Source organism: Hemiscyllium ocellatum, chromosome 23, assembly GCF_020745735.1.
Source record: "Hemiscyllium ocellatum isolate sHemOce1 chromosome 23, sHemOce1.pat.X.cur, whole genome shotgun sequence".
NCBI lineage: Eukaryota > Metazoa > Chordata > Chondrichthyes > Orectolobiformes > Hemiscylliidae > Hemiscyllium > Hemiscyllium ocellatum.
In genome coordinates this window covers 44,908,659-44,935,625 of record NC_083423.1, presented here as the reverse complement: position 1 = coordinate 44,935,625, position 26,967 = coordinate 44,908,659, and the positions used below count along the sequence as shown (strand labels likewise).

Sequence of the window (26,967 nt, the reverse complement as noted above, 5' to 3'; positions counted from 1 at the left end):
AACAAGACCCATTACCAAGTGAACCTGGTAACCAAGCTTTACCATGGCTGTCAAACTCTTCACTGTCCTCAAACTCTTGTCTCTGGATCTTTCCAGGGCTCTGTGGAGGCACTCGGAGGATCCTGCAGTCAGTTACCTACAAAGTTCTATGACAAGCAACTGATGGTTTGATTGTCACGGCTGGCAATTATGTGACATTTGCCTGTAATGATGTCAGTTGGAATGAGCTAACCCTCAGATTTGTTGTTCTAACTGGCTTCCCACAGGTGGCAATTAAGGCAGCCCCAGAACACCCAGGATTTCTCAACAACTGTAAGGACTTCCACTCTGTCGATGCACAACCACAAAAAAGACGTTAATTCTGGAGGTTGGCAGGCAGCTGCCATGATGCTTCCATCCTGCTGCAGTCCACCTTTCCTGATCACTTGGCAACATGAAGCAGATTTACAGCTGGATGCTTGAGGACAAGGAGTACCCACTGACGACAATGCTGGTGAACTCAACAAATGAGGCCCAGGACAAAAAAGAAAGGAAGAAAGACTTTTATTCATCAAGTAATTTTCACAATCACCAGATGTCTCGAAGTGTTTTCCTACCAATGACGTGCTTTTAGAAGTGTAGTTGCTGTAGTTACTATTGTAAATTGGAAAGACGGTAAATTAATTTGAGCTCAGCAAATTTCGAGAAATAATCCCATGATAATGATTTGTGATGAAATGATAAGATTATCTGTCTTTAGTTAAATTGATTGAGTAATAATATCTCAACTCCTTAAAATAATATCACAGGTTAATTTATATTCATCTGAACAGGAAAATGAGACCTTTATTTAATGTCCCACCCAAAACCATCAGCTTCATTCGAGCAGTGCTGCTGGAAGTACCAGCATGTGTTATTCTCCAGAGCAGGACCTGATCCTGAAGTGTTGCTGTTCAGATTTTGGCATACTGCTGACCACTGCTGACATTCCAGCGCAATACAATGAAAGTCATATTCCATGAAAGTGTGATTGCCTAAGTCACTATCCATACTAAAGATGGATAGACATCAGCATAAACTCCTCCAGCAGCTGAGACCACTCCCTGTAAACTTTTGTAGCTGGAAAATACTATAGATAATGCCAAATGCTTTAAGAATGATAATAACTGCCTGAAGGAATCAACCAGCAATTAACATGCAGGTAGTTGGTGACCCTTTTAAATAATGGCAGCAGGGGATCCATTCAATTGCTGAAAGCATGTTCTGCTGTGTAAGTTAAGGAAGGGCATTAACTGGCAGTTTAGAAATTGCAGCACTGGTGTCAAATCACAATTGCATGCTGATTTGCAATGTGACCTGCCTGCACTACATAGTTCCAGCAGACATTCACTGCATGCACAGTAACTTCTGCACCAATATATCATCCGAAACAATTCACCCGTGAATGTGCTGAAGATTCCACTTTGGGTCTGGGCCAAATGAGTCCAGCCTGCAAGCCTAAGGTCATGAGCAGCCCACATGCCCAACCAATCTGACTCCAAATGCTTAGGCATCTTTGCTTATAATTCAAATTTGTTGCTTTGATTGCATGTTGCATACTTAAAATGTTATGGTTGGATGTTTGCAATATAAACTTTAATAATGGATGACTTTCATGCTGCAATGGTAGACAAGGTAAGGAGTGATATAAGTGATAAAAGTAGAAGGTTTTCTACACTGTGTTCAGGATTATTTTTTAGTTTGTTATATTGTCCATCAAGCAATACTTGACTTAATTCCAGACAATGAATTATCATTATTGGATAAAGTATGGGTTGAGAGTGTGTGGAAAATAAATATATAATCAGTTTTATTACAAAAATTAAACAAGGAAAGGAAACAAATATAAAAAAAATGTGCTGAAAGAAGGGTATTCTCAATGAGAAAGAAGAATATAAATTAGAACAAACAGCTATGTAGGCAGACCAGGTGCAGATATGAGAAACATTGAATGAGATGATTTATAGGGTTCTGATGGTGTATATACCCACACTACAAAACTGTGGTGCAGCAAAGGATATTGCTTTTTAAAGGAGTTGTGAAAATAAGAAATGCCATCTGAATGAAAAACTCACAGCAAATAATTCAAAATAAAGCAGGCAAAGTTTCAAAGCTATTATAATGGAAGATAAAAATGATCACAAACACTGAGACAGGTATCAAGAAGTACTGAAGACTTTTATAAACACATGGAATACAAAAGAATAGTTAAACAACTGGTCAATTGTGATGAAAAAGAAAATCTCCTTGTGGCAAATAAGGAACAGTGTAATGGACACACTGCCTCAGTTTGCACATGAGAATGATGGGGTACAAGGGGAAGGGATGGAACAATCGAATTGAATAACAATACATAAGGCAGCACCATTGGAAATATTGTTGGAACACAAACTGGAGAATCTTAATGTTGAGACAAATTAGAGGAAATATGAAAGGTTGGACCACAATTATTGCTTTAATACCTTAAGAACACTGTCAATGTAAAACCTCTGTTCAATAAGGAGAAAAGTGATAAGCTAGGTCATTTCAGAACAACCAGCCTTATGTTAAAACATAGGCAAAAGTGAGTATGCAAATGCTGGAGATTAGAGTCAAGAGTGTGGTGCTGGACAAGCACAGCGTCCAAGATGCAGGAAAATTGACATTTCGGGCAAAAGCCCTTCATCAGGAATGAGGCTGGGAGCCTCAGGGGTGGAGAGATAATTGGAGGTGGGGGTGGGTGGGTGGGGGGGGGTGAAGGTAGCTGACAGTGCAATAGGTTATGTTATATCAAAACATGTTAAGATTCTGTGGGCTATAAAATAGTATAAAACTACTACCAACCTGGAAATACATAGGCTAATTAAAGACTATTAACAAACATTTCAAAACATACATCATGTCTGGTACATTTAATAACACTATTTTAAGAACTAATGGAATGTACTGATTTATGAAAAGCAATGGATGCATATAAGGGGTTTTGAAGAAGCCCTTTTGATGCGATATAGGAAATTGGTAAAATTTAAGGTCCATGGTATTCAAAGAATGAAATAGTATCGATAAGACAATTTAAAGAGAAGTAGACAGAAAATAATGGTTCATAATATTTTACACTCCGGAAGAATATATTATGCTGCATCCCAGTAGACAAGATAAGGACCATTGTGTTCTTTAGTGATTTAGGTCCGGATTAAAAGTGAAATATTAGCATTTGTACACAATTTAAAAATAGGAGAGAGGATCACTTATGAAGAAGCCAGTTAGCTGTGACAAGAAGTCACAGATAGAGTAAATTGGGCAGAAGAAAGTTTGTGTGCAAAACTGTAACACAACACACTCAAAAGGAAAGCAGGAGCATCTCCATGTCAGTGGTCCTGCAGAAGGCAATGGCAAGCAATTACAGTATGTGGACCATAAATGGACCAATCTAAACAATGCTCATGGACCAACCCTCAGGAAAAAGTACGAGCAAAGACAGGTACATGATTACATTGATAAAGGCATCAAGGGTGGGACTAAATGGATAAATCCTGCAGAAAACTATGGCACACTCAATGGGCAACATTTGCTCTACCTGCGATGCAAAATTCTATTTTTGGAAGAAAGAATGATAGAAAATATCCATGAAATAATAACATTAATAGAAAAAGATGTCCTCAGGGATTCAAATACACAAATCTTCAAAATAGAGAAGCAAAGTTGACAAAACTGTTTAAGGGTACATGAGCCTTTATAAACAGGGTCACAGACTACAAAAGTAGAAAAATAATGCTGGTAATCAGGATAATGCTAAAGGTATATAAATTATTGATTAGGTCACAGTTAGAATATTAGGACACAATTTGTGACATGATATCAATCAGTGCCTATCATTTAGAGTGATTCTTGGTTTTTACATTCTTTTAGGCTTAGGTTTTTTCATTCTTAACATAAGTTCCTGCAAGTGTGAAGTTATAATGTTCTAGTGAGGGAAACGGATGTGGGGCTTGGGTGGAGCTTGAGTTACAGGGAAAACAATTGTGTATCTCTTTAGATAGTCAGCTTGATAAATCAATGGCACAGGAAACAAAGAAGTATAAACTAGAGTGGATAAATTCAACATCGAATCAAGCACATAAAGAAAGAGAAAAAGAAAAATCAGGAAAATATAAATTTTAATTTTAAAAATCTCCAACACTGATTTAAAGCCAAAATAATAAGACTCCATGCAACTCTGAATTTTCAGTGTCAGAGAGCTTGGCTGGTAGTAATTAGCTTATAACATGCCATTAAAAGAACATTTTGAAATGGAAAAATCTTAACTACCCATGGTTAACTTAGTTAACATCTACAAAACTGAAAGAAAACTTCACTCTATTCAATAGCAATTCAATGCTGAGGCAGCAACAAGGTAATTATTTTGATGGAGCTAATGTTGGGGTGATGCATTCTGATCAGGAAACTTTGGATACTTGAGTTTAACTATTAATCTGCCTGTTGCTTAATGCTGCTGTGTGTATTGTGTAAAAATCAAGGTGAGGCATTAGATTCACCATCATTTTGACATACATGCCTTGGATATGTCAATTCTGAGCATCCTTTATTAGGAAGGAATGCAAAGCTTAAACAGATTAATGAAAACTGATTACTGAATTATTGACAGAGACTGTAGAAACGTGCTCTTTTCATGAGAGTGAAAAAATTAACAGAATCTCAAAGTTAGAAAAATTAATGGTAAGATAAATGAAAAAATTCCCATTCGCCGCCAAACAACACAAGTTTCAGAAGAACAAAGTGAGAGGTTTAGAGGATATTTCCCATACAGAAAGTGAAAGCAGCCATCAAAACAGTGTTTAACTATTAAGTGAATAATTCCAAGGATGCGTGCAAGGATGATATGAAGATACTTTATTTCACTTGGGAGCCACCAGCTGAACATAGAGGAAAACAGTAACATCATCTGTGGACCACTTGTGTCAATATAATGATCAAAGGCTACAGAATCCTGACAATAGGCAACAATACCGAGAAAATGAACCACAATGACATCATATAACCAATCTTATGTGGTATTGTAACACAGCCTGCCTCTCACAAATTGGTCTCTTAAGTCATTAAGTATAGACCACCATAAGAAACTATCCCAAATCCAAGTGGAGTTGATTTGCTGGATGACCATCATCCTACACAAATGGCAGGATGCCACCACTGCCCACTGATTAGATTGGTAAAGGCACCAACAATGGGACTAAGTGGAAAAATCCTGTAGAAAGCTATGGCAAACTCAGGAAGCTATGGCAAGCTCTGCAAAATTCTATGTTTCTCTTTTGCCTCATTAGTGGTCAAATCTTAAAATAATTACATTTTCTGTGACTATTAGCAAACTGAAATGTATGTATCTTAAAGTATCAGAAACTCACAACATATATACTAATAAAGTCCAAGAAGACAAAATAAAATCAACACTCCTAAGCCAGGTAGTCCTCAATTCCATAAGCTGAAATTTATTTCTGAATTCTTCTCATAGTTAAATCTACATAACCCAGGTTTGCCATGGAGAGGAATTATAATCCTGAGAGTTAAATGAAATAATTGATCCATCTTAAATAACTTGTATCAGTATCACAAATTTCAACATGTAATGTATAGAATGGCAAGATCCATTTTTTTTTCTGCTTTTAGGCCAATAATTTAAGTCAGTACATTTGTAAAATATTTGTATCCTATCCAATACATGAAATTACAAGATATAACTGATGATGACATATTCTTTAGCTTACATACTGTTAATGCAGATGGAGTTCAGTCCACTCACAGTGATCCTATTAAATCAATCCATATAATTATTCTCAATGCGCATTAATGGGTCAATTATCTCCCTTTAACATATCTTCAAAGATGTTCTTTATCACCCAAATCTGACCAATTGTTTAGTCTGAATTCATTTAGTGACATTTCCTTAAGTTTTATGCCTTATTTTTGTCTCAGCAATTCCTAACTGGATCAGTCCAAGGCATGATTAATGCCCTCCCCTCACAAGTTTTCTCTTGTACATTTGACAAGCTTTTAAAGCATAAGCTTGGAACTATTTAATCTCTAAGTTAGCTCATGTTCTCAATCCCCACCCCCACCCCCAAGTTTTGGTACAATAAGCTTTAGCCCTTGGACTTTGAATTTTCAATTTTAAACAAGATAGTGCCAATTTGGGATCTTTTTATGCCATGCCCCTCATCCATTAAAAGTCAGTTGCGTTTGCCTGAATAACCTCTCTGAAGTTTATTGTTAAGGCGAAGTTCTCTGGTTACTTGATATGTGTGCAGTATATCAGACAGGTAATGAGGACATTTGAAAAGGATTACAGCAGAGTACTAACAGAGACAAGAGAAGTAGCAGCTGGAAAGAATGTTGATTGCCCATAGCAAAATCCAAACAAGATTGAAGCTATTCCCTTGTCTTCACTGAATCTCACGTGGCATAGCACTTCACATTCCAATCTCCTGTACCTTTTGGCCTCACTATTATCCACATAGTTCCTGTCTTTCAATGCACAGGATAAAACTGCATTTAATTTGTGCCACAGGCAGGGGCCTTGATGTAGCATGTCCTATATGAAGCTCTTATGCCCTGTGGACAGACCAGGATTGAGGTTTTGGTTAGGAGATTGTTTCTGGCCTAAGGATAGTGTTTGTGATGACAGTGCAACTGTTCTGTCAAATAACAACATATGTACATTCACTGTAAAACAATAAATTGTATGTAAAATACCATTGATCATAAGTACTTTCTATCTTTACCAAATTAGATTTAGCAACAATATCATAAGCATAAGATTTCACTTTCATTGAAGATATACGAACTGACGGGAAGGGATAAGATAAAAATTAGTAGGAGGAAACCTGTAGCTCAGCACACCAACTTTCACCTTGACACTCTGACACTCTGAATATCTGTAATGCAACCATTAAACAGTGTCACTCAAGACTGAATGGAATTGTAACTGAGAAGGTAAGGTAAATCACGGGGGAATCAGAGAGGTTGAAAGAAGAATTGCTCTTTATAAAAACTGTGAACCTCTGTGGCCATGAGTTGCTCAAGAATTCCGTGATTCTTGGATCACAGGCAGAAAAAAACGTGGACAAATGAACAAGTAGCTTGTTTCAATATTTAGGTGGAGCTACCAGTGTTGGACTAGGACGGACAAAATCAGAAGTCACCTGATTTCATCTGACGAAAGAGGAGCGCTCTGAAAGCTTGTGATTTTGAATAAATCTGTTAGACTGTAACCTGGTGTTGTGTGACTTCTGACTTTGTCTCAATATTGATACTGTGGATCACTTAATCAATCTGAGAAGGCAATAATTCTTGGAGAGACAGCTTCTGTTGTTTCTGCATGCAACATTGCTAGCCTCTGAAATAAAAACCACAGTCATATAATTGCCAGATTTAATTTCCAGGATCCCTCAGGAACCTTGTCACTAGGTCTAAAATCTAGGATATGTTTTCTTTTTGAAAAAAATTAAACACTCATCCAAGCAAACTAGAGACTACCACAACAGGTGGTAAATGTAATGAAAGTGCAACAGCCTAAGTTCATAAAAAACAATATAATCACTATTAGATGGAAAGGAGCAGCTTGAATTATAATTGACAATAGGGCAGTACTAGAGGTGTTTAAACCCCACAGTAGGAATAGGAACACTAACAGTCTGCTACAGAAGCAAGAACTGGCCAATGGACTCCAAAGATTCACAGAAATGTTATGTTGCAGAAAAAAGGGTGCCACAGTTAATCAATCATAAATGCACCATATTACATGCAGTAAATGCATAGCTCTGGTGGTTCTTCTCTTTATAGGTACTGCCAACGTATGTTAATCAAATGCAAAACCCTTAGAGCTTCAGAATCAATATGCTGTGTGGTCTGAAGATGAAATAAAATTATGGTCAACTATTACATTCTTGGATCAAAACCTATTTACAAAGTTCAATGCTGTGAGTTTGTGACAGTACAGGCATCTGCCACAAGTTTAACCTAATGTTTAATGCCTATTTTTCTCAACTTATTATGTCAGTCATATTCCAAAAGGTTTTTCAAGAGTGCTATTAGAAAAACGAACAGTCAGATGCATTTTGTTGAGTTACTTGTATACAATTTGAATATTCATCGCATAGATCCCTCTGGGTAATAAACGGCAATGGTAGTGTTCTTACCCCAGGACCAGGAGGCCTGGATGCGAGTCCCACCTGCTCCAGAGGTGTGTAACAACATCTCTGAACCAATTGATGAGAAAAATAAGTCAAATGCAAGTGCATCAATGATAAGTGCTAAAAGAAAATTCGAGAAAAATTAACGGGACTTAGTGGTAATAAATACCTTGGACCTGGTGATTTTTTTTGGGATATTAAATGCACTAGTGATAGTGAATCTTCTCTAATTTCCTAAATTCTAGAACATTTCAGTGAAAAGGAAGACAAAACAAAACTCTGCTATTTAAGAAAGGAGGAAGTGGGAAAATGGAGATGGATAGGACTGTTAGCCAGCTGTTTGCAGGTAGGCAAAATGCTCAAATCTATTAAGAAAGTGGCAGCTGGATACATAGAAATCATAATATGACTGAGAAACTTCAATGCTACTTTATGAAAGGGAACTTAAATTTGATAAAACTGTTAGAACTTTTAGAAGGGATGTCGGATGAGCTGGATATGAGATAATCAGCAGACGTAACATATTTAAGTTCTCAAAACTCATTTTAAGTGACTAGACATGATGTTATTATGTAAACATAGGGCCCACGGGAGTGCAAGAACTCTATTAGCTTTGTTTAAGCATTGATTCATTGACAGAAAACAGATTAATTGTAACTAGTGGGTTACTACAAGGCTCAATACTTACGCTTCAACTGTTTACAATCTAAATTAACGGCTTTGAAGAGGAAGTTAATCATCAGATATCGAAGTTTGCCAATGATACAAAGTTATATGGGAGAGAAAGCAAGGGATAGGATTCATTGAGGCTCCAGAGGATTATAGACAGGTTGATTGAGTGGGCCCAACCATAACTGATGGAAAGAATTTAAAACATTGCACAGTTAGGGAGTCATAGAGTCATAGAGATGTACAGCATGGAAACAGATCCTTCGGTCCAACCCATCCATGCCGACCCATCCCAACCCAATCTAGTCCTACCTGCCAGCCCATATCCCTCCAAACCTTTCTATTCATATACCCTCAAAATGCCTCTTAAATGTTGCAATTGTACCAGCCTCCACCACATCCTCTGGCAGCTCATTCCATACATGTACCACCCTCTGTGTGAAAAAGTTGCCCCTTAGGTCTCTTTTATATCTTTCCCCTCTCACCTAAACCTATGCCCTCTAGTTCTGGATTCCCCGACCCCAGGGAAAAGACTTTGTCTATTTATCCTATCCATAGTTAAAAGTCACACAACACCAGGTTGTAGTCCAACAGGTTTAATTGGAAGCACACTAGCTTTCAGAGCGACACTCCTTCATCAGGTGATTTCGTCGCTCCGAAAGCTAGTGTGCTTCCAATTAAACCTGTTGGAATATAACCTGGTGTTGTGTGATTTATAACTTTGTACACCCCAGTCCAACACTGGCATCTCCAAATCATAGAGGAGAAAGTGAGGTCTGCAGATGCTGGAGATCAGAGCTGAAAATGTGTTGCTGGAAAAGCGCAGCAGGTCAGGCAGCATCCAAGGAATAGGAAATTCGACGTTTCGGGCATAAGCCTTCCTGAAGAAGGGCTTATGCCCGAAACATCGAATTTCTTGTTCCTTGGATGCTGCCTGACCTGCTGCGCTTTTCCAGCAACACATCTCCAAATCATATCCTATCCATGCCCTTCATAATTTTGTAAACTTCTATAAGGTCACTCCTCTGCCTTCGACACTCGAGGGAAAACAGCCCCAGCCTGTTCAGCCTCTCCCTCTAGCACAAATCCTCCAACCCTGGCAACATCCTTGTAAATCTTTTCTGAATCCTTTCAAGTTTCACAACATCTTTCCAATAGGAAGGAGACCAGAATTGCACACAATATTCCAACAGTGGCCTAACCAATGTCCTGTACAGTTGCAACATGACCTCCCAACCCCTGTACTCAATATTCTGACCGATAAAGGAAAGCATGCCAAACGCCTTCTTCACTATCATATCTACCTGCAATTCCCCTTTCAAGGAGCTATGTACCTGCACTCCATGGTCTCTTTGTTCAGCAACACTCCCTAGGATCTTACCATTAACTGTATAAGTCCTGCTAAGATTTGCTTTTCCCAAAATGCAGCACCTCACATTTATCTGAATTAAACTCCATCTGCCATTTCTCAGCCCATTGGCCAATCTGGTTCAGATCCTGTTGTAATCTGAGGTGACCCTCTTTGCTGTCCACTACACCTCCAATTTTGGTGTTATCTGCAAACCTACTAACTGTACCTCTTATGCTCGCATCCAAATCATTTATGTAAATGACAAAAAGTAGAGGACTCAGCACCGATCCTTGTGGCACTCCACTGGTCACAGGCCTCCAGTTTGAAAGACAACCCTCCACCACCACCCTCGGTCTTCTACCTTTGAGCCAGTTCCATATCCAAATGGCGATTTCTCCCTGTATTCCGTGAGACCTAACTGTACTAATCAGTCTCCCATGGAGAACCTTGTTGAATGCCTTACTGAAGTCCATATAGATCACATCTACTGCTCTGCCCTCATCAATCTTCTTTGTTACTTCTTCAAAAAACTCAACCAAGTTTGTGAGACATGATTTCCCAGGCACAAAACCATGTTGACTATCCTGAATCAGTCCTTGCTTTTCCAAATACATGTACATCCTGTCCCTCAGGATTCTCTCCAACAACTTGCCCACCACCGAGGTCAGGCTCACCGGTCTATAGTTCCCTGGCTTGTCTTTACCGCCCTTCTTAAACAGTGGCACCACGTTTGCCCACCTCCAGTCTTCCGGCACTTAAAGTTATTCACTTTAGTAGGAAAACCAGAGAAATCAAATGGCTAAGTGAGAGGATGGGAAACATTTGCATCCCAAGAAACTGGGTTGTCCTTGTATCTGTTTCATAGAATGTTTGCAGGCTACTGGGGCATCACTTAGATAAGCAAATAATATGTCAAATTTTGAAAAGATTTTGATTATAAGAGTAATGAGATATTACCATAAGTAGGCGAGATTTAGATAAGGCTTTATCTGGAAACTGCTGTACAGTTTCTTTGCAAGAAAGAACTTACTGGTCCAAAGGAAAGTACAACCAGGTTCACTAAACTGGTTTCTGGAAGGGAGGTACTTTCTTTAAGAAGTGATTGAAAAGGCCGACATTCCTTGGATTTTAGAAGAATGTGCTTGCAATCTTTAGATTCTTAAGGCACTTGGCAGGATCGATCTTAAGGAAATGTTTATTCTCATTTGGGGTATCTAGAACAATGGGTCAGAATCTCAAATCAGGTCAGCCATTTAAGACTGATATGAGGATACATTTCTTCACTAAAAGGATGGTTACTTCTTGAAACTCTCTAGCCAAGAGAGCTGTGGATGCCCAGCTGTTAAGTAGGGTAAGGCATCAATCACTTTTTTTTGGTGCTAAGGGTATTAAGAGATATGGGAATAGTGCAGGAAGTTGGATTTGAGTTAGATCATCTATGACCGGTGTTGACAGGTGTCACAGGTTTAAAGAGCTTGTTCCTACTTCTGAAGTTTGTACATTTTGGAATTTGAGGAATACTGCACAACTCAAAAGTTTTTTGTCAGATGACCACATTTTTGATTTGCATAATCTAAACTAATATACACTGAAGGATGATATAACAGTTGATACAGTGATATAAACCATTATGTTTGATCTTAATCTGGTAGTCAATTCAACTGTGTAGAAGTTCTGAGCAGTGTTGAATTTGACTTCTGTATTCTACATTATGAATTTGCTGCAGGAACTGGCAGAAACCTATGATTTCTTCCTTGCTGAGCTGCAACTTCCTGCCATTAACTCAGAGTAACTGGCACATCTATGATTTTCAAAATGCATTTGTAGAAAGATGTGTTTCAACTTTTGTTCCTAAGCTCTCAATGGTTTTCTTCAATGTCTTTTCCATTAGTTTTTCAGCAAATACATGATAAATCAGAGGACTGTGATTCAGCATTCAAAACTGATTAAGCCAACATTACTTTCACACTATTTACCTCGAAGATTTTTCAGTCCATGTACAAGCTCTTCTAATGAGGCTTAAGTAAAATTATACATATGTTAGAAAGATTGGATTGATATATCATGACATAAATTTTCTCAGCACATTTCTCAACCTAGTACTCCACAACTAATTAATTGTTTTTTGACATAAGCACAAAACATTTCTCGCAACACTCAGCAAATCAGACAGCATCAATGGAAAGAGAAATGGTTAATACTTCATGTCTGAAAACAACAAATACTAGAGATCACAGCAGGTCAGACAGCATTAATGGAGAGAGAGAGCAAACTAACATTTTGAGTCTAAATGACTCTTCATCAGAACTGCACTGAAGTGCAGAGAGGGCAGCATTTATGCTACATTTGCGGTGGGGTAGGGTGTGGAGCGCTGGGGGAGAAAAGAAGCTGAAAGTTCAGATTAAGTGATTGGAATGTGAGAATGGCAGAACAATGGTGTATTTAACTGACAGACTTGAAAGCTCCATGTCAATCATTTGATGAAAAGCGAACAATCTTAAATGTTAATTATGTTTTTCTATCCATGGATGTTGGCAGTTGTATGCATTTGCTGTTTTGATTCCAGGTTTTCAGCATCTACTTTACTTTGCCATTCCTTAGTTAGTGTTTTTGCTATTGTTACTGCATTGGCTGTTGTTCTTTAAGGTAAATATGGTGGACACTCAGCATGCAGCATGTTCCCATAATATGTGATACACAGCTAATTAATCTGTTTTAATCGTGAAAGTGGAGGATATACATTAGTCACAACACCTAGGATGCTCTCTACTCTTCACTAAATAAGTGGCCTGAAAGTATGGAATTTAGACTACTTTGGTCTTACAGCTTTCAATTTAATGACTTGAGCATCACAGCCAAATGAGTACATCAGGTGTACTCTCTACCTTGGCATTATACCACCACTTGAAGAAGATTAACATCTCATTTGAAACTTGGTGCCTCTGACAATTCAGTGCAGTTGTCTGTTAGTACAAATTATAGTTTCAGCTAAGATGTACACTAACTGAGAAGCATGGAGTCAACATATAACATTCTCAGGAGAAAGTGAGGACTGCAGATGCTGGAGATCAGAACTGAAAAATGTGTTGCTGGAAAAGCACAGCAGGTCAGGCAGCATCCAAGGAGCAGGAGAATTGACATTTCGGACATAAGCCCTTCTTCAGGAGCCATCCTGAAGAAGCTTTCCTGAAGAAGGGCTTATGCCCGAAACGTCGATCCTCCTGCTCCTTGGATGCTGCCTGACCTGCTGCAATTTTCCAGCAACACATTTTTCAGATATAACATTCTCACTCCAATAATGCTAGCTCAACAATTTCATTGAAACGTAGAATGGTAGCACATCTAATGAGTTACTCCATTTCATCATGCAAGTGTTAATTCTTTGCTAGAACTGCCCTCTTTTCCTGTTCAAATGTATATCATGTACATTTTCAAAATTACAATTTAATTGACCTCCAATACTTTTTGACAGTGCAGTTCAGATCATACCAACTCACTGTGTGAAAATTTTCACTTCCTCCCTAATCCTTTTTAGCCAATTGTCTTAAATGGATCCTCTCTGGTTTGACTTACCCGTTACTGAATATAACACCATTTCTCCTAATGGCACAAAAAAAATCCTTCATGTGTAACAATGCTACTAATTCTACCCTAACCTTTTCTGCTTTAAGGAGGACAATTGTTGAGGCAGCAATGGTGGTAATGTCACTGGATCAGTAATGCTGAGGCCCAGACCGAAGGCCTAGAGACAATGGGGTCAGTTCAAAAATCAGGAATTTTTTTAAATAAAAGGACCAGAGTTGATGAGCATGAAACTATTGTCATTAAAACCTACCTAGTTCATTCACTCTCAGCAAATAAAATTGTCTGTCGTCATCTGGTCTGACCTGTGTGTGACTCCACTCCCAGGAAAATGTGATTGGCTCTTGATGTCCCTAAGAACTGGTCAGCTATTCACTTCATCAACGTCAGTTAAGCATGAACAGCACATGCTGGCTGACGCTAAGTTATGTCCCATTGAAACATTTAAAAGTCCCAATTTCTCTGGTCCCTCCAGACAATGGTTGTCTCTCATGCCTGGTACCATTCTTGTAAAACTCCCTGCATTCTGTGATTGGTCAGTCATGTAACACAATACCCGATGATGCCTCTCCAGGGAGTTAACTGGGTGCGAGTAGTGAAAAAGTAAATTTTTAAACCCTTGAATCTGGGCTGGGCTCAGAAAACAAAAGTTGATGTCCATAGGGACGCCATCACTCAAACGTAAAAATCCATGAAATTTAAGGAGTGGAACTTGCATTTGATAGAAAGATTCATCAGCAAGTTAAATAGATTTCAGCCTATTTTGCAGCAATTTAGCATGTGTTTGGAATATTCTGTGTGATGACTGAGAGCATGTTCGGAGATGTGCTGTAAAATGATGGAGAACAAGTCAAGACTGCATGCTGAGCAGGATTGGAAGACTTTGCTCATTTCATTGGCACTGGAATTGTGCAGAAAAGAGGTGATAGGTTAGTAAAGAGAATGTTTAACGGAATTGTATTCAAGGATTAAACAACGCTATTTTGGCCTCTGACCAATTGCCCTAATATAACTGATGATCATGTGTTATTAATGTTGGAGAACAAAAATGTACTCATTTTTGATACAGATCCAAACCAGAAATGAGCTGATTGGTCGAGAGGTGTCGCTCTTATCCATAGAAACACTCTTTCCTACCCAAAATCCAATTTTGAATGAATTTTCTCAAATTAGGAATCCAAATATTCTCTTACGGATTAAACCATTGATGTAGTTAATGCAAATGATAAATTTTCAAAGCGAAAGGCACTTCTCGTCTGAGTGGTCGACGCAGCTTGGAGTCTCATTCATTTTTTATTATCACCTTTGCTGAAGTATTTGGTGTTTCATGCTCAAATGAAGGGAGGAGGAAGCAGTCCAAGTCTGCGGGAATAGCTTTGTGGAATCGAATCTGCTTTTCAGCGAAATCACTGAGAAGCAATTTTACAATATCGCGAAAAAACAAAGTTGGGGCACCTTTACAGTGTTATTTGATTTTTCCTGATGGACTCGCCTTCTGCGTATGAAGGAACTATCAAGCATGCTTAACCCTCGGGATTCCCCACCAGTACAGAGGAGAACATTCCGCTCTGCATCATGGAGGTTAGTGTGCTTTTGGCCAGGGAGAACAGTGTGGCCTCCCTGCCCTCAGCTCATCCACACCTCTCCAGTCAGATGTATTGACATCTCCCAAACTGCACTTGTAAATGATTTCACTTCTGATTTGAGGGTTGTCTATTCAGACCCCGAATTACCACAGTGTAGCTGGGCTTGGGGGTGGAGTGGGCGGAGGGGGAGCAATCCTGGAGGAAGATTTGCACAAGATAGCAGAACAGAGTTGTGTGTGTGTGTGTTTGAGTCTGTTCTCAATGCAAAGGGAGTTTTGTTTTTGTTTTGCAGACTGAAAGCCTGAAATTCCATCTGCCTCGCTTGTAGGACAGCGGGTAATAAAGGGCCTAATCCGCTCTCTGTCCCTTTTGATCCACTGGCCCTTTCTCTGGTAGATTCGGTGCTTAGGATCTCATCTGGGCAACGAACTAGTTTTTGTTTTGCAACGTAAGGACAGAACATGTTCGCTCACTTAGAGTCACAGTCATAGAGATGTACAGCATGGAAACAGACCCTTCGGTCCAACTCGTCCATGCCAACCAGATATCCCAACACATTCTAGTACCATTTGCCAGCACTTGGCCCATATCCCTCTTAACCCTTCCTATTCACATACCCATCCAAATGCCTTTTAAATGTTGCAATTGTACCAGCCTCCACCACTTCCTGTGGCAGCTCATTCCATGCATACACCACCCTCTGTGTGAAAAAGTTGCCCCTTAGGTCTCTTTTATATCTTTCCCCTCTCACCCTAAACCTATACCCTCTAGTTCTGGTCTCCCCCACCCCAGGGAAAAGATTTTGCCTATTTATCTTCTCCATGTCCCTCATGATTTTCTAAACCTCTGTAAGGTCACCCCAGAGCTCGTCCTGCCCAGTTTGGAGCTTTCACTTGACCCGGGTGGGGGGTGTTACCTCTGGAGTCCCACACTGTCAATGTCACCCCTAAGCCTGATTCCCGGTCCATTGAAATCCCCCCTCCCGTCCATAAGAAACGCAACTCAATGCACACACTCCGGCCATAGCCAAATGAGCAGAGAGACAAAATTGGATGGTTTACTTCCTGACGCTAAGGGACCAGGTTTTGACCAATGGGGTCAGTCCGATTTCCCGTTGGCTCTCTCTCCCAAAGCCATCTCGAAAACCGCAGTATAATCTCCCGGCTGACCTTAGTCCTCATTTAAAAGTGTCTGATTGTGTTTGTGGCGAGCTGTGAGCTGGGGACTATCAGGACCTGTCACCCCACTGCAGTGCTCACGACTGGCCGGGATGCCGGCAGGTTGTGGCTCGGGTGAAAGCGGTTCTCTCCCGAGTTTCCCCTTAATGAGAAGTGACTGCTCCTCTCTCATCGCAATAAGACAGCGGCGTGAGGGGCCAGTCAGTCAGAGCTGCGCTCAACCTGTAACTCCGGCACACAGCACATGTGGCACGGTGGTAGTGACCCTTCCACTGGGGCAGGTGGTTGGGCGCCAGTGCCCTCCGGCAGCCGGAGATGCGTGAGCAGGTGAATGGACTGGGGTGGGAGGGGAGAGGTGAGGTCAAACTGGGGCTCTGAGAGACACTCCCCTCCCCACAGCACGCAACCTGGGGCAGTGAGACACGGGCACATCATTAAAACAGCCTGGGGGGGGGGGGGGTCTGGTACAGGAGGGCAAGGCTTGAACCGTGCCCGGGGGAGCCTGTGGTATGGATATTCCTGTCATGGAAGTATACAAGGGGAGATGAAGTGCAGAGGAAAGTCTCCCTCTCTGCCTGAGCGGACCCATCACATTTTTTACTGAGCTTGCCCTGCCGGGGTGTTGGTTCAGGGCAGGGTGTCCACCTGGACCTAAACTCGTTGGAAGGTACTCGGGAGGACGATGTCACCCTATGTTTCCATCTCCCCCCCCAAAAAAGAACTCCTGAGTTACTTGCACAGACTCCAGCACAAAGTCACCGCAGTGTGTTCGGAAGCCTATAAGACAGCCGTGCTGCTCAGGCGTGTCTAATGCAGGATTAATTGTCCGAAATACGATATGCAATTATTCCAGCTCTCCTCAGACAAATAAAAACCTGCCTGTGGAAGGGTTGCCACCATATGTGTGACTGCTAACTGCAGTCCACGGCACTTTCAAACGCAGGGACCCATTAATCAATGTTAAAGCGTGCACGGAAAAAGTCCCACCATGTTCCAGATACACGTCAAAACTGATCGAGCACTTTGTTGAAACACACACACAAAAAATGTAAACCACATTTAACGCGCAAACAAACAAGGGCTGGTCTGGGAAAGGGTGGAGGGGGTGTGTGGGTGGAGAACTGGGATCCGAAACACGCTCTCTCCGCCGGCGGTGGGTTTGGGTGCCTGGGGGTCATAGGCTCGGTCACACCAACTTTCGCTTTCAAAGGCTGCTTCCTTCTCCATGCCCCGCTCTCTGTCTCTCTCTCTCTCTCTCCCCCCCCCCCCCCCCCAGCACCACCCCCTCCCCCGGTTGCAGCTCTGTTTCAATCCAAGGCGCGATGCTGCTGAGACTGCGATCTGGGCTGTTTACACTGTTCATTAAAATCACCGCCTTAAAAAAAACCCTGCCCCGTTTGTATTCCTACAACGATTGCATAATGTAAAGTTGCAGAAAGGCATGGTCCTGAAGCCTGCCTCAACATTTGCTCCGCGTCTGTTTTGTTACGACACATTACTTTTTTCCCTCTCTTTCTTATATAGTTGTTTGCACTCAAATCGACTTCAGCGCCTGGGACGGAGTTGGTGGGGGGAGGGTGTCAGTGTTTGCAAGAAACCTTCCCTCCAGGGGTTTCCCTCATACCTTCTACACCAGCCTCACTCTCAGCAGAGGCCCTGATTAACTCACGGTGTGTTCCCTGGGGATTGGAGCACGTTGGTTCCCTGTGTTTGTGTGTGTGTGTGTGTGTCTGGGTCTGTGTGTGTGTGTGTCTGTCCGTGTCTGTAGAGTGTGTGGGTCTAGGTTTGTGTGTTTCTGCGTGTCTCTGTGTGTCTAGGTTTGTGTGTATGTCTCTGTGTATGTGTGTTTCTGTCTGTGTGTGCTTGTGTCTATGTGTATGTCTGTGTCTATCTCTGTGTGTTTGTGTGTGTTTGTGTCTATCTGTATCTGTGTGTCTCTGTGTGCCTGTGTGTGTGTGTGTGTGTTTGCATGTCTCTGTGTGTCTGTGTTTGTGTGTCTGTGTGTGTGTGTCTGTGTCTGTCTGTTCTGTGTGTCTGTTTGTGTGTGTGTTTGTATGTCCCCGTGTGTCTGTGTGGGTGTGTGTGTGGGGCGGGTTGTGGCACAGACCTTGTTATGTCTAAGCCCTCCAAGACCCCGGAATTCTAGAGAGCAGCGTTTCCCTCCCGGACGCCTACCTTCCTGCAGCAAAAGCCCTTTCCCACTTTCCTCCTGTTACTTTTAGTTTAGCCCTGAGCTCAAACGAGACCCCCTTTCCCTTTCCAGCTGCACTTTCTCCTGCTCTTAACCCCCAGCCCCCAGCAGAGGCAACAACCCTGCAGTCTGAGGAGAAACTGGAGCTCCCTTTAATGCAAACCGTATGGTTCCCCCTTCCGCACGAACTGCCTTCTATATATTCCAGACGTCTCCAAGAATTCGCATCGTAAAACTCCACCGTGCAAACATATGAAGGAATAAATATTGGCTCAGTTTGAAGTCCTGTGTTTCGTTTAAAAAACTTTGCCCCAGTCTACAGTACAAAGTTAAAACCCACGGAAGGAACCTCCTTACCGTAACAGAAGTGACCATGGCATCCGTATGTTCCCGTAGATACGCGCCGACATGAAGGTGTAAATATTGACAGGATTTTATATATATATATTCTTCTTTTTAAAAAAAAACTTCAATTCTTTGAGCCGGAGCTGAACTGGCAACAGCTCATCTTCTCGATGAGTCTCAGTGGCTGGATGAGTGTGAGTGAGTGAATGTGTGTGTGTGTGTGTGAGAGAGAGAGAGAGAGCGAGAATGTGCAGCTCCCAAGTAGCCAGTCAGATGCCTCTATGCTCTGAGCATTAACACACAAGCTGCCGTGACCTCTGCTCACGTTTAGCAGCGACTCCGACGCCAGTGACAAGCTGCCTCCGAGTGGTACTGTCCTGGGTACTGATCGGCCGCACTGACCCCCTCCGGAAGCCAACAGCCAGCGGCTTTTTCTCGAGCAGCTTGACCCATCCCCGAGCTGCCGGCTCCGCTGAGGATCAAGCGCCGTGCCTTCTCTCGGAGTTCCGAAGGGGCATCTGGAACCCACTGCTGCCGTTCAGCGCTGGAGAAATGCGGGCTTTTTTAAAAAAATAATGGTTTCAGCAACCACACAATGAGAGAAACATGCAGCTGCTCAGCGAACTGCTGTCAACTCGCACATGAATCTCTGCGTCATTAACTTTATACCACAACGCTGAAGGCTACAGGGTTTGAGCCAAATCTTTCACACAAACTATTATCCATTGGCATGCTGCTCGCTCTCGTTCTCAAGATATTCTTCTCTGGCTTTCTTCCTGTATCTGTCTGTCTCCTCCTCTCGGGTTCTTGCTATCTGGCTCTCTCTCTCTCACTCTGCTTCTCTCCATATCTGGGAGTGTGTCTTTCTCTCTTCCTCTTTCTTCCTGGCTCCCTCTCTTTCCCAATTTTTGCCTCTGGCTCTCTCCCATCACTGTCATTCTGTTTGTTTTTCTCTCTCTTTGACCTTCTCCCCATCCCATCTGACCCTCCCCATATACCTGGCTCTCTCCCTCTCTCGCTTCTCCACTATCTCTCTCTCTCTCTATATATTTTTTTCTCCCTCTCTTCATCTGTCTCTCATTATCTCTGGCTCTCTATTTCTTTTTCCCTACCTGTACATCTCTCTCTTTCTTTCTCTGGCTGTCCTTATCTCTGTCTCTCCATTTCTGTAAATTTCTCTCTGCCCCTCTTGTCAATCTCCCTATCTCTCTCTGGTTCTATTTCCATCTCTTTCTTGTTGAATCCACCCCTCCCCCCATGCCTCTCTTTCTCCCTTTTTCCCCTCTATCTTTGTGTCTCTTTTTCTTTCTCGCTCTGGCTCCCATGCTCTTTTTCTTTCTCTCTTTCTCTCTCTCTCTCCATATGTCTCTTTCTTCCTGTCTCCCTTCTGATCTGTTTCTCTGTCTGAATCTCCTCTTATCTCTCTCTATCAATTTCTCTTTGTTCCTCTGCTTATCTGCCCTCTCCCTGGCTGTCTCCCTATTTCTCTTTGTGTATCTGGTTCTCCTCATCCCTATCTCTGTTTCTGTTTCTCTGTTCTTCTGTTGGTCTCCCTTGATTCTCTCTGGCTCTCTCCAAATCTCTCTTCCTGCCTTGTCCTCTCTGGTTTTCTTCCTCTCTCGCACTCTCTCTCTGGCTCTCCTGCTCCAGATCTCTCCTTGAGTCTCTTTCTTTGACCCTGTCTCCCTCAATATTTGTGTATCCGTCTCCTGCTGTCTGACTCTCTCGTCTTTAGCTTTCTTCCTCTCGCTTTCTCTCTCTCTTTCTCTCTAGCACTCTCATTCTCTCACTGTCCCCCTCCCTTGCTTATTCTCTCAGGGCCTCTCTCTTTCTGAGATCCTTGGCCCCTCTTTAACTGCCTCACCCTCTCTCTCTGATGAATGATGAAGGACTTCTGCCCAAAATGTTGATTTTCCTGCTCCTCGGATGCTGCCTGACCTGCTGTGCTCTTCCAGCACCACACTCTCAACAAAAAAATGTAGGAGCAGCACTAAGCCTTTCAGTTAATTGAAGTAAAAGTGAGGACTGCAGACATTGGAAACCAGAGTCTAGGTCAGAGTGGTGCTGGAAAAGCACAGCAGGCCAGGCAGCATCCTAGGAGCAGGAAAATCAATGTTTCAGGTAAAAGCCCTTCATCAGGAATAGAGGCAGGAAGCCTCCTGGGTGGAGAGATAAATTGGGGGGCGGGGGGAGGTGCTGGGGAAAAGGCAGCAAAGAGTACAATAGGTTAATGGGGGTGGAGATGGAGGTGATAGGTCAGAGGGGAGAGTGGAGTGGATAGGTGGGCAGGGAGATTGGCAGGTAGGACAGGCCATGAGGACGGTGCTGAGCTGGAAGGTTGCAACTGGGGTAAGGTGGGGGGAGGGGACATGAGGAAACTGGTGAAGTCCACATTGATGCCCTGGGGTTGAAGTATTCCGAGACAGAAGATGAGACGTTCTTCCTCCAGGTGTCAGGTGGCAACGGAGTGATGGTGAAGGAGGCCCAGGACCTGCAAGTCCTTGGCAGATTGGGAGGGCGAGTTGAAATGTTGGGCCACGGGGTGGCGGGGTTGATTGGTGTGGGTGTCCCAGAAATATTCCCTAAAGCGCTCTGCTAGGAGGCGCCCAGTCTTCCCAATGTAGAGGAGACTGCATCGGGAGCAGCAATAAATGACATTGATGGATGTGCAGGTGAAATTTTGATGGATGTGGAAAGCTCCTTTATCACCATCCAATGAGATCAAAGTTGATTCCCTTAATGATTAGAAACCTGCCTATTTCCACCTTGAATAGGGTTAACAACTAAGCCTCTACAGCCCAACAGATTTATCACAATGAGAGCAGAAATTCTTCTTCATCTCTATCTTAAATAGGCTACCCTTACCCAGATTATGCAGTCTGGTCTGAGATTCACTCACAGGGGAAACAACATTCCTGCACCTGCCCTGTCAAACCCCAGAGGAATCTTACATTTCAGTAAGGTCTTCTGTCATTTTTTCTAAACATGAGTGCATCTGTTGGAGGCCCAACCTACTCAACACATCCTCGTAATAAACTCTATCCATACTCAGGATCAACTTAGTTTTTTGTTTCTGCACTGTCTCCAATTCCTGGATGTCCTTAATTGATCAAGGGGACCAAAACTGTTCGTAATATTCTCAATGTGGTCTAACTAATGCCTTGTCCAATTTTAGCAAGACTTCCCTATTTTTATTGGAAAAGCTCAGCCGCTCTGGCAGCATCTGTGGGGAGAAATCAGGAAGGGTCACTTGACCCAAACCATTAACACTGATTTCTTTCCACAGATGCTGTCAGACCTGCTGAGTTTTTCCAGCAATTTTGGTTTTTGTTTCTGATTTGCAGCCTCCAAATTTCTTTGGGTTTTTATTCCCTATGTTTATACTCCATTCCCTTTGAAATAAAGGCCAACATTCCACTTACCTTCTCCATCACGTACTGAATTTGTATGATCGCTCTTTGTAACTTATGCATGAGGCTCCGACAACTTCCTGCGATCTTTCTCCATTTAAGTAATATACAGCCCCTCCATTCATCCTGACAATGTGCATTATTTCCACAGCCAAACTCTCTCAGGAGCCTATGTTCACTTGGCCAATCTCTTCCTTTTATATGTATTTAAAGAAGCTCTTATTGCCTGATATGGCATTATTTGTGAGATTACCGTCAGAGTTTATTTTCTCCCTGTATATATTTTTTGGTCATCTTTTGGTTTTTAAAATATTTTCAATTCCCAATTCCCAACATTCCCACAGCCACTAAACTTTGCCTTATTGTTTTTGTCTTTCAACTAAAAACTATCTTTATCTTCCTTGGTAAACCATGATTGGTTTACCACTGTTCAAGAATCCTACTTCCTTGCTGGAATAATATTTTTCAGGGAGAAATGAATTATTTTCTTAAATGCCTACCATTGTTCCTCATCAATCTTTTTTGCTAAACTCATTTCCCCGTTCACCCAAACCAACTCTGCCCTCATTACTTTGTAATTACCCTTACTTAGAATTAGCAGACTTGTTTTCAAGCCAACTTTCTTGCTCTGAAACTGAACGCTAAATGCGACAGGAAAAAACCCAGAAATTACTGTTGAAACACAGCAGGTCTGGCAGAACTTCATAGAATCTCTGTAGTGCAGAAAGAGGCCATTTGGCCCATTCAGACTACACTAACCCTCCAAAGAGCACCCCACCTTGGTCTAGTCTCCCCACCCCATCCCTGCAACCCAAATTTCTCATGGCTAACCCACACATCCTTAGACACTCCAGGCATAGAGTTCTTAAGGATAGTGAAATCATGGGGTATGGGGATAAGACAGGAACAGGATACTGACTGAGGATGTTCAACCATGACATAATGAATGGTGGTGCTGGCTCGAAGGGCAGAATGATCTAATCCTGCACCTATTGTCTATTGTCTAATTCATCATGTCCATACAACTAACCTGCACGTCTTTGGGCTGTGGGAGGAAACTAGACCATGCAGAGGAAACCCATGCAGACATGTGGAGCATGTGCAAATGCCAAACAGACAGTTGCCCGAAGGTGGAATTGTACCCAGATCCCTAGCACTGTGAGGCAATGGTGCTAACCACTGAACTAGGGTTCTACCATGTTATGGCCAGTATTTCATAGGAAATCATTTACTCTGAAATCATTTATTGAACATGGCTCATTACAAATTACAGAGGAAGTGAGGATTGTAGATGCTAGAGATCAGAGTTGAGAGTGCGGTACTGGAAAAGCACAGCAGGTCAGGCTGTATCTGAGGAGCAGGATAATCGCGGTTCAGGCTTAAGGCTGATTCCAGCACCATGCTGTCAACTCATTACACATTACCAGCTGTAAAATAAGCTGATCACTGATTGGATCCACAACATATTGTTTTAGGAAGCTGTCTTAAAGACAGAGTGCAAATTCTTCCTCAACGCCATGTTGCTATCTCTAATAAGTTGTTTTACCCAAGCCACATGAAAATTAGTTACACCCATGATCAATGACTGGTCCCAGTATGGTTTAAGTGAAGCCTATCCAACTGGAATACCTTCCTTCCATTCCAGTATTAGTGCTAATGCCCAGTAATTGAAATCTGCTCCTCGCATGAAATTGGATCCAAAATTAGCTCATTGGTAAAAGGTAGTGGTAGTGGTAGAAGTCTGTTTGTGTGACCAGAGTCCAGTGTCCAATAGATTATCACAGGGATCAGTCCCTTATTGTGCATAATATATACAAATGGTATAGATAAAAATGGTGGGTGGCGTGTCGGGTATTGGTGGTGTTATGACACAGCAGTGAACCCTTCAAACACCCAGAAAATTAAATCAAATACCCAGAAAATCTCATCTCGCATCACAATCTCTTAAAATATGAGTGACAGAGAACTCCCAGATTCCGTTATTTAAAGAAAATACGATCAATTTATTTTTTAACTCTAAAAATGAACATGCAACAAAATCTATTCACAACCCTAAGCCCCCTTTCTCATATTTGCTTATTATCTGCCTCTAACTCTATAACAATATACTGTTCCATTAAACATTTATTAAATTTACATCAATTAATTCTGAAACCATACAGCAGTTGTCACCATCGGTGTTTGTCTCTTCTGGTTGAAGATCTCCCTGGGTCATCTTCTTGCTTTTTCATATGAAAAGGTATCTTTGATAGAGAGTGTTTCAGTGAAATTTACTCTCTCATTGGCAGTTATTCTGTCTGACTTTCAAACTGCCTGCCTTTTTTATCCCCCCTCAACATCAGATCGTCTAATTGGTTTGTACATGTCAGACAGGGAGGAAAGGGTTGTGTGAGTACCTGTCAGGGAGGGAGGAAAGGGTCGTGTGAGAGAGCCGTGGTTTAATAAGGAATTGGAATCCCTTGTTAAAGAGAAGAGGGCAGCCTATGTAAAGAGAAGGCGTGAAGGTTCAATTGGGGCGTTTGAGAGTTATAAGGTAGCCAGGAAAGATATAAAGAGAGAGCTAAGAGCAGCAAGGAGGGGACATGAAAAGTCCTTGGTTGGTAGATTAGGGAAAACCTAAAGGCTTTCTATAGGTATGTCAGGAAGTTGTGCATGGAGGCTGAAGAGATTGGGGAGACACTGAATGAATACTTTTTGTCAGTATTCACTCAGGAACAAGACATTGTCACCGATGTGAATATTGAGTCACAATTAATTAGAATGGATGGCTTTGAGGTATGTAGGGAAGAGGTGTTGGAAATTCTGGAAAGGGTGAAAATAGATAAGTCCCCTGGGCCTGATGGCATTTATCCTAGGATTCTCTGGGAAGCAAGGGAGGAGATTGCAGAGTCATTGGCCTTGATTATTATGTCCTTGTTGTCTACATGAATAGTGCCAGAAGACTGGAGGATAGCAAATGTGGTTCCCTTGTTCAAGAAGGGGAGTAGGGATAACCCTAGTAACTATAGGCCGGTGAGTCTCACTTCTGTTGTGGGCAAAGTCTTAGAAAGAATTGTAAGGGATAGGATTTATGAACACCTGGATAGGAATAATGTGATCAAAGATAGTCAGCATGGTTTTGTGAAGGGCAGGTCATGCCTCACAAACCTGATTGAATTCTTTGAGAAGGTGACTAAGGAGGTGGACGAGGGTAAAGCAGTAGATGTGGTGTATATGGATTTTAGTAAGGCGTTTGATAAGGTTCCCCATAGTAGGCTACTGCAAAAAATACAGAGTTATGGCATTGAGGGTGTGTTAGAGGTTTGGATTAGGAATTGGCTGGCTGGAAGAAGACAGAGGGTAGTAGTTGATGGTAAAGGTTCATCTTGGAGTGCAGTTACTAGCGGCATTCCGCAAGGATCTGTTTTGGGACCATTGCTATTTGTCATTTTTATAAATGACCTGGAGGAGGGGCTAAAAGTTTGGGTGAGCAAGTTTGCAGATGATACGAAAGTCGGTGGAGTTGTTGACAGTGAGGAAGGATGTGGCAGGTTACAGCGGGATATAGATAAGTTGCAGAGCTGGGCAGAAAGGTGGCAAATGGAGTTCAATGTAGGTAAGTGTGAAGTGATTCACTTTGGTAAGAGTAACAAGAAGATGGGGTACTGGGCTAATGGTCGGATACTTGGTAGTGTGGATGAGCAGAGGGATCTTGGTGTCCATGTACACAGGTCTCTGAAAGTTGCCACCCAGGTAAATAGTGCTGTGAAGAAGGCATACGGCGTACTGGCTTTTATTGGTAGAGGAATTGAGTTCTGGAGTCCTGAGGTCATATGGCAGTTGTATAAGACTCTGGTGCGGCCGCATCTGGAGTATTGTGTGCAGTTTTGGTCGCCATACTAGAGAAAGGATGTGGAGGCACTGGAACGGGTGCAGAGGAGGTTTACCAGGATGTTGCATAGTATGGTAGGAAGATCGTATGAGGAAAGGCTGAGGCACTGGGGGCTGTTTTCATTGGAGAAAAGAAGGTTTAGGGGTGACTTTTTTTTTAGATTAGATTACTTACAGTGTGGAAACAGGCCCTTCGGCCCAACAAGTCCACACCGACCCGCCGAAGCGCAACCCTCCCATACCCCTACATATACCCCTTACCTAACACTACGGACAATTTAGCATGGCCAATTTACCTGACCCACACATCTTTGGACTGTGGGAGGAAACCGGAGCACCCGGAGGAAACCCACACAGACACAGGGAGAACGTGCAAACTCCACACAGTCAGTCGCCTGAGGTGGGAATTGAACCCAGGTCCCTGGCGCTGTGAGGCAGCAGTGCTAACCACTGTGCCACCATGCCGACTTGATAGAGGTGTACAAGATGATTAGGGGTTTAGATAGGGTTGACAATGAGAACCTTTTTCCATGTATGGAGTCAGCTATTACGAGGGGACATAGCTTTAAATTAAGGGGAGGTAGGTATAGGACAGATGTTAG

The 26,967-nt window shown here is 42.2% G+C and overlaps 1 protein-coding gene across 1 annotated transcript in view; it reads right to left on the bottom strand.

Moving 5' to 3' along the window:
• The window catches only part of LOC132826912 (neurotrophin-3-like), a 31,441-nt gene extending 12,046 nt beyond the window's left edge, over positions 1 to 19,395 (bottom strand). Inside the window, exon 1 of the mRNA XM_060843193.1 lies at positions 19,098 to 19,395. Coding sequence (XP_060699176.1) covers positions 19,098 to 19,115 — 18 coding nt within the window. The 5' untranslated portion in view covers positions 19,116 to 19,395. The remainder of the gene's footprint in view (positions 1 to 19,097) is intronic.
• Between the last annotated feature and the right edge of the window lie 7,572 nt (positions 19,396 to 26,967).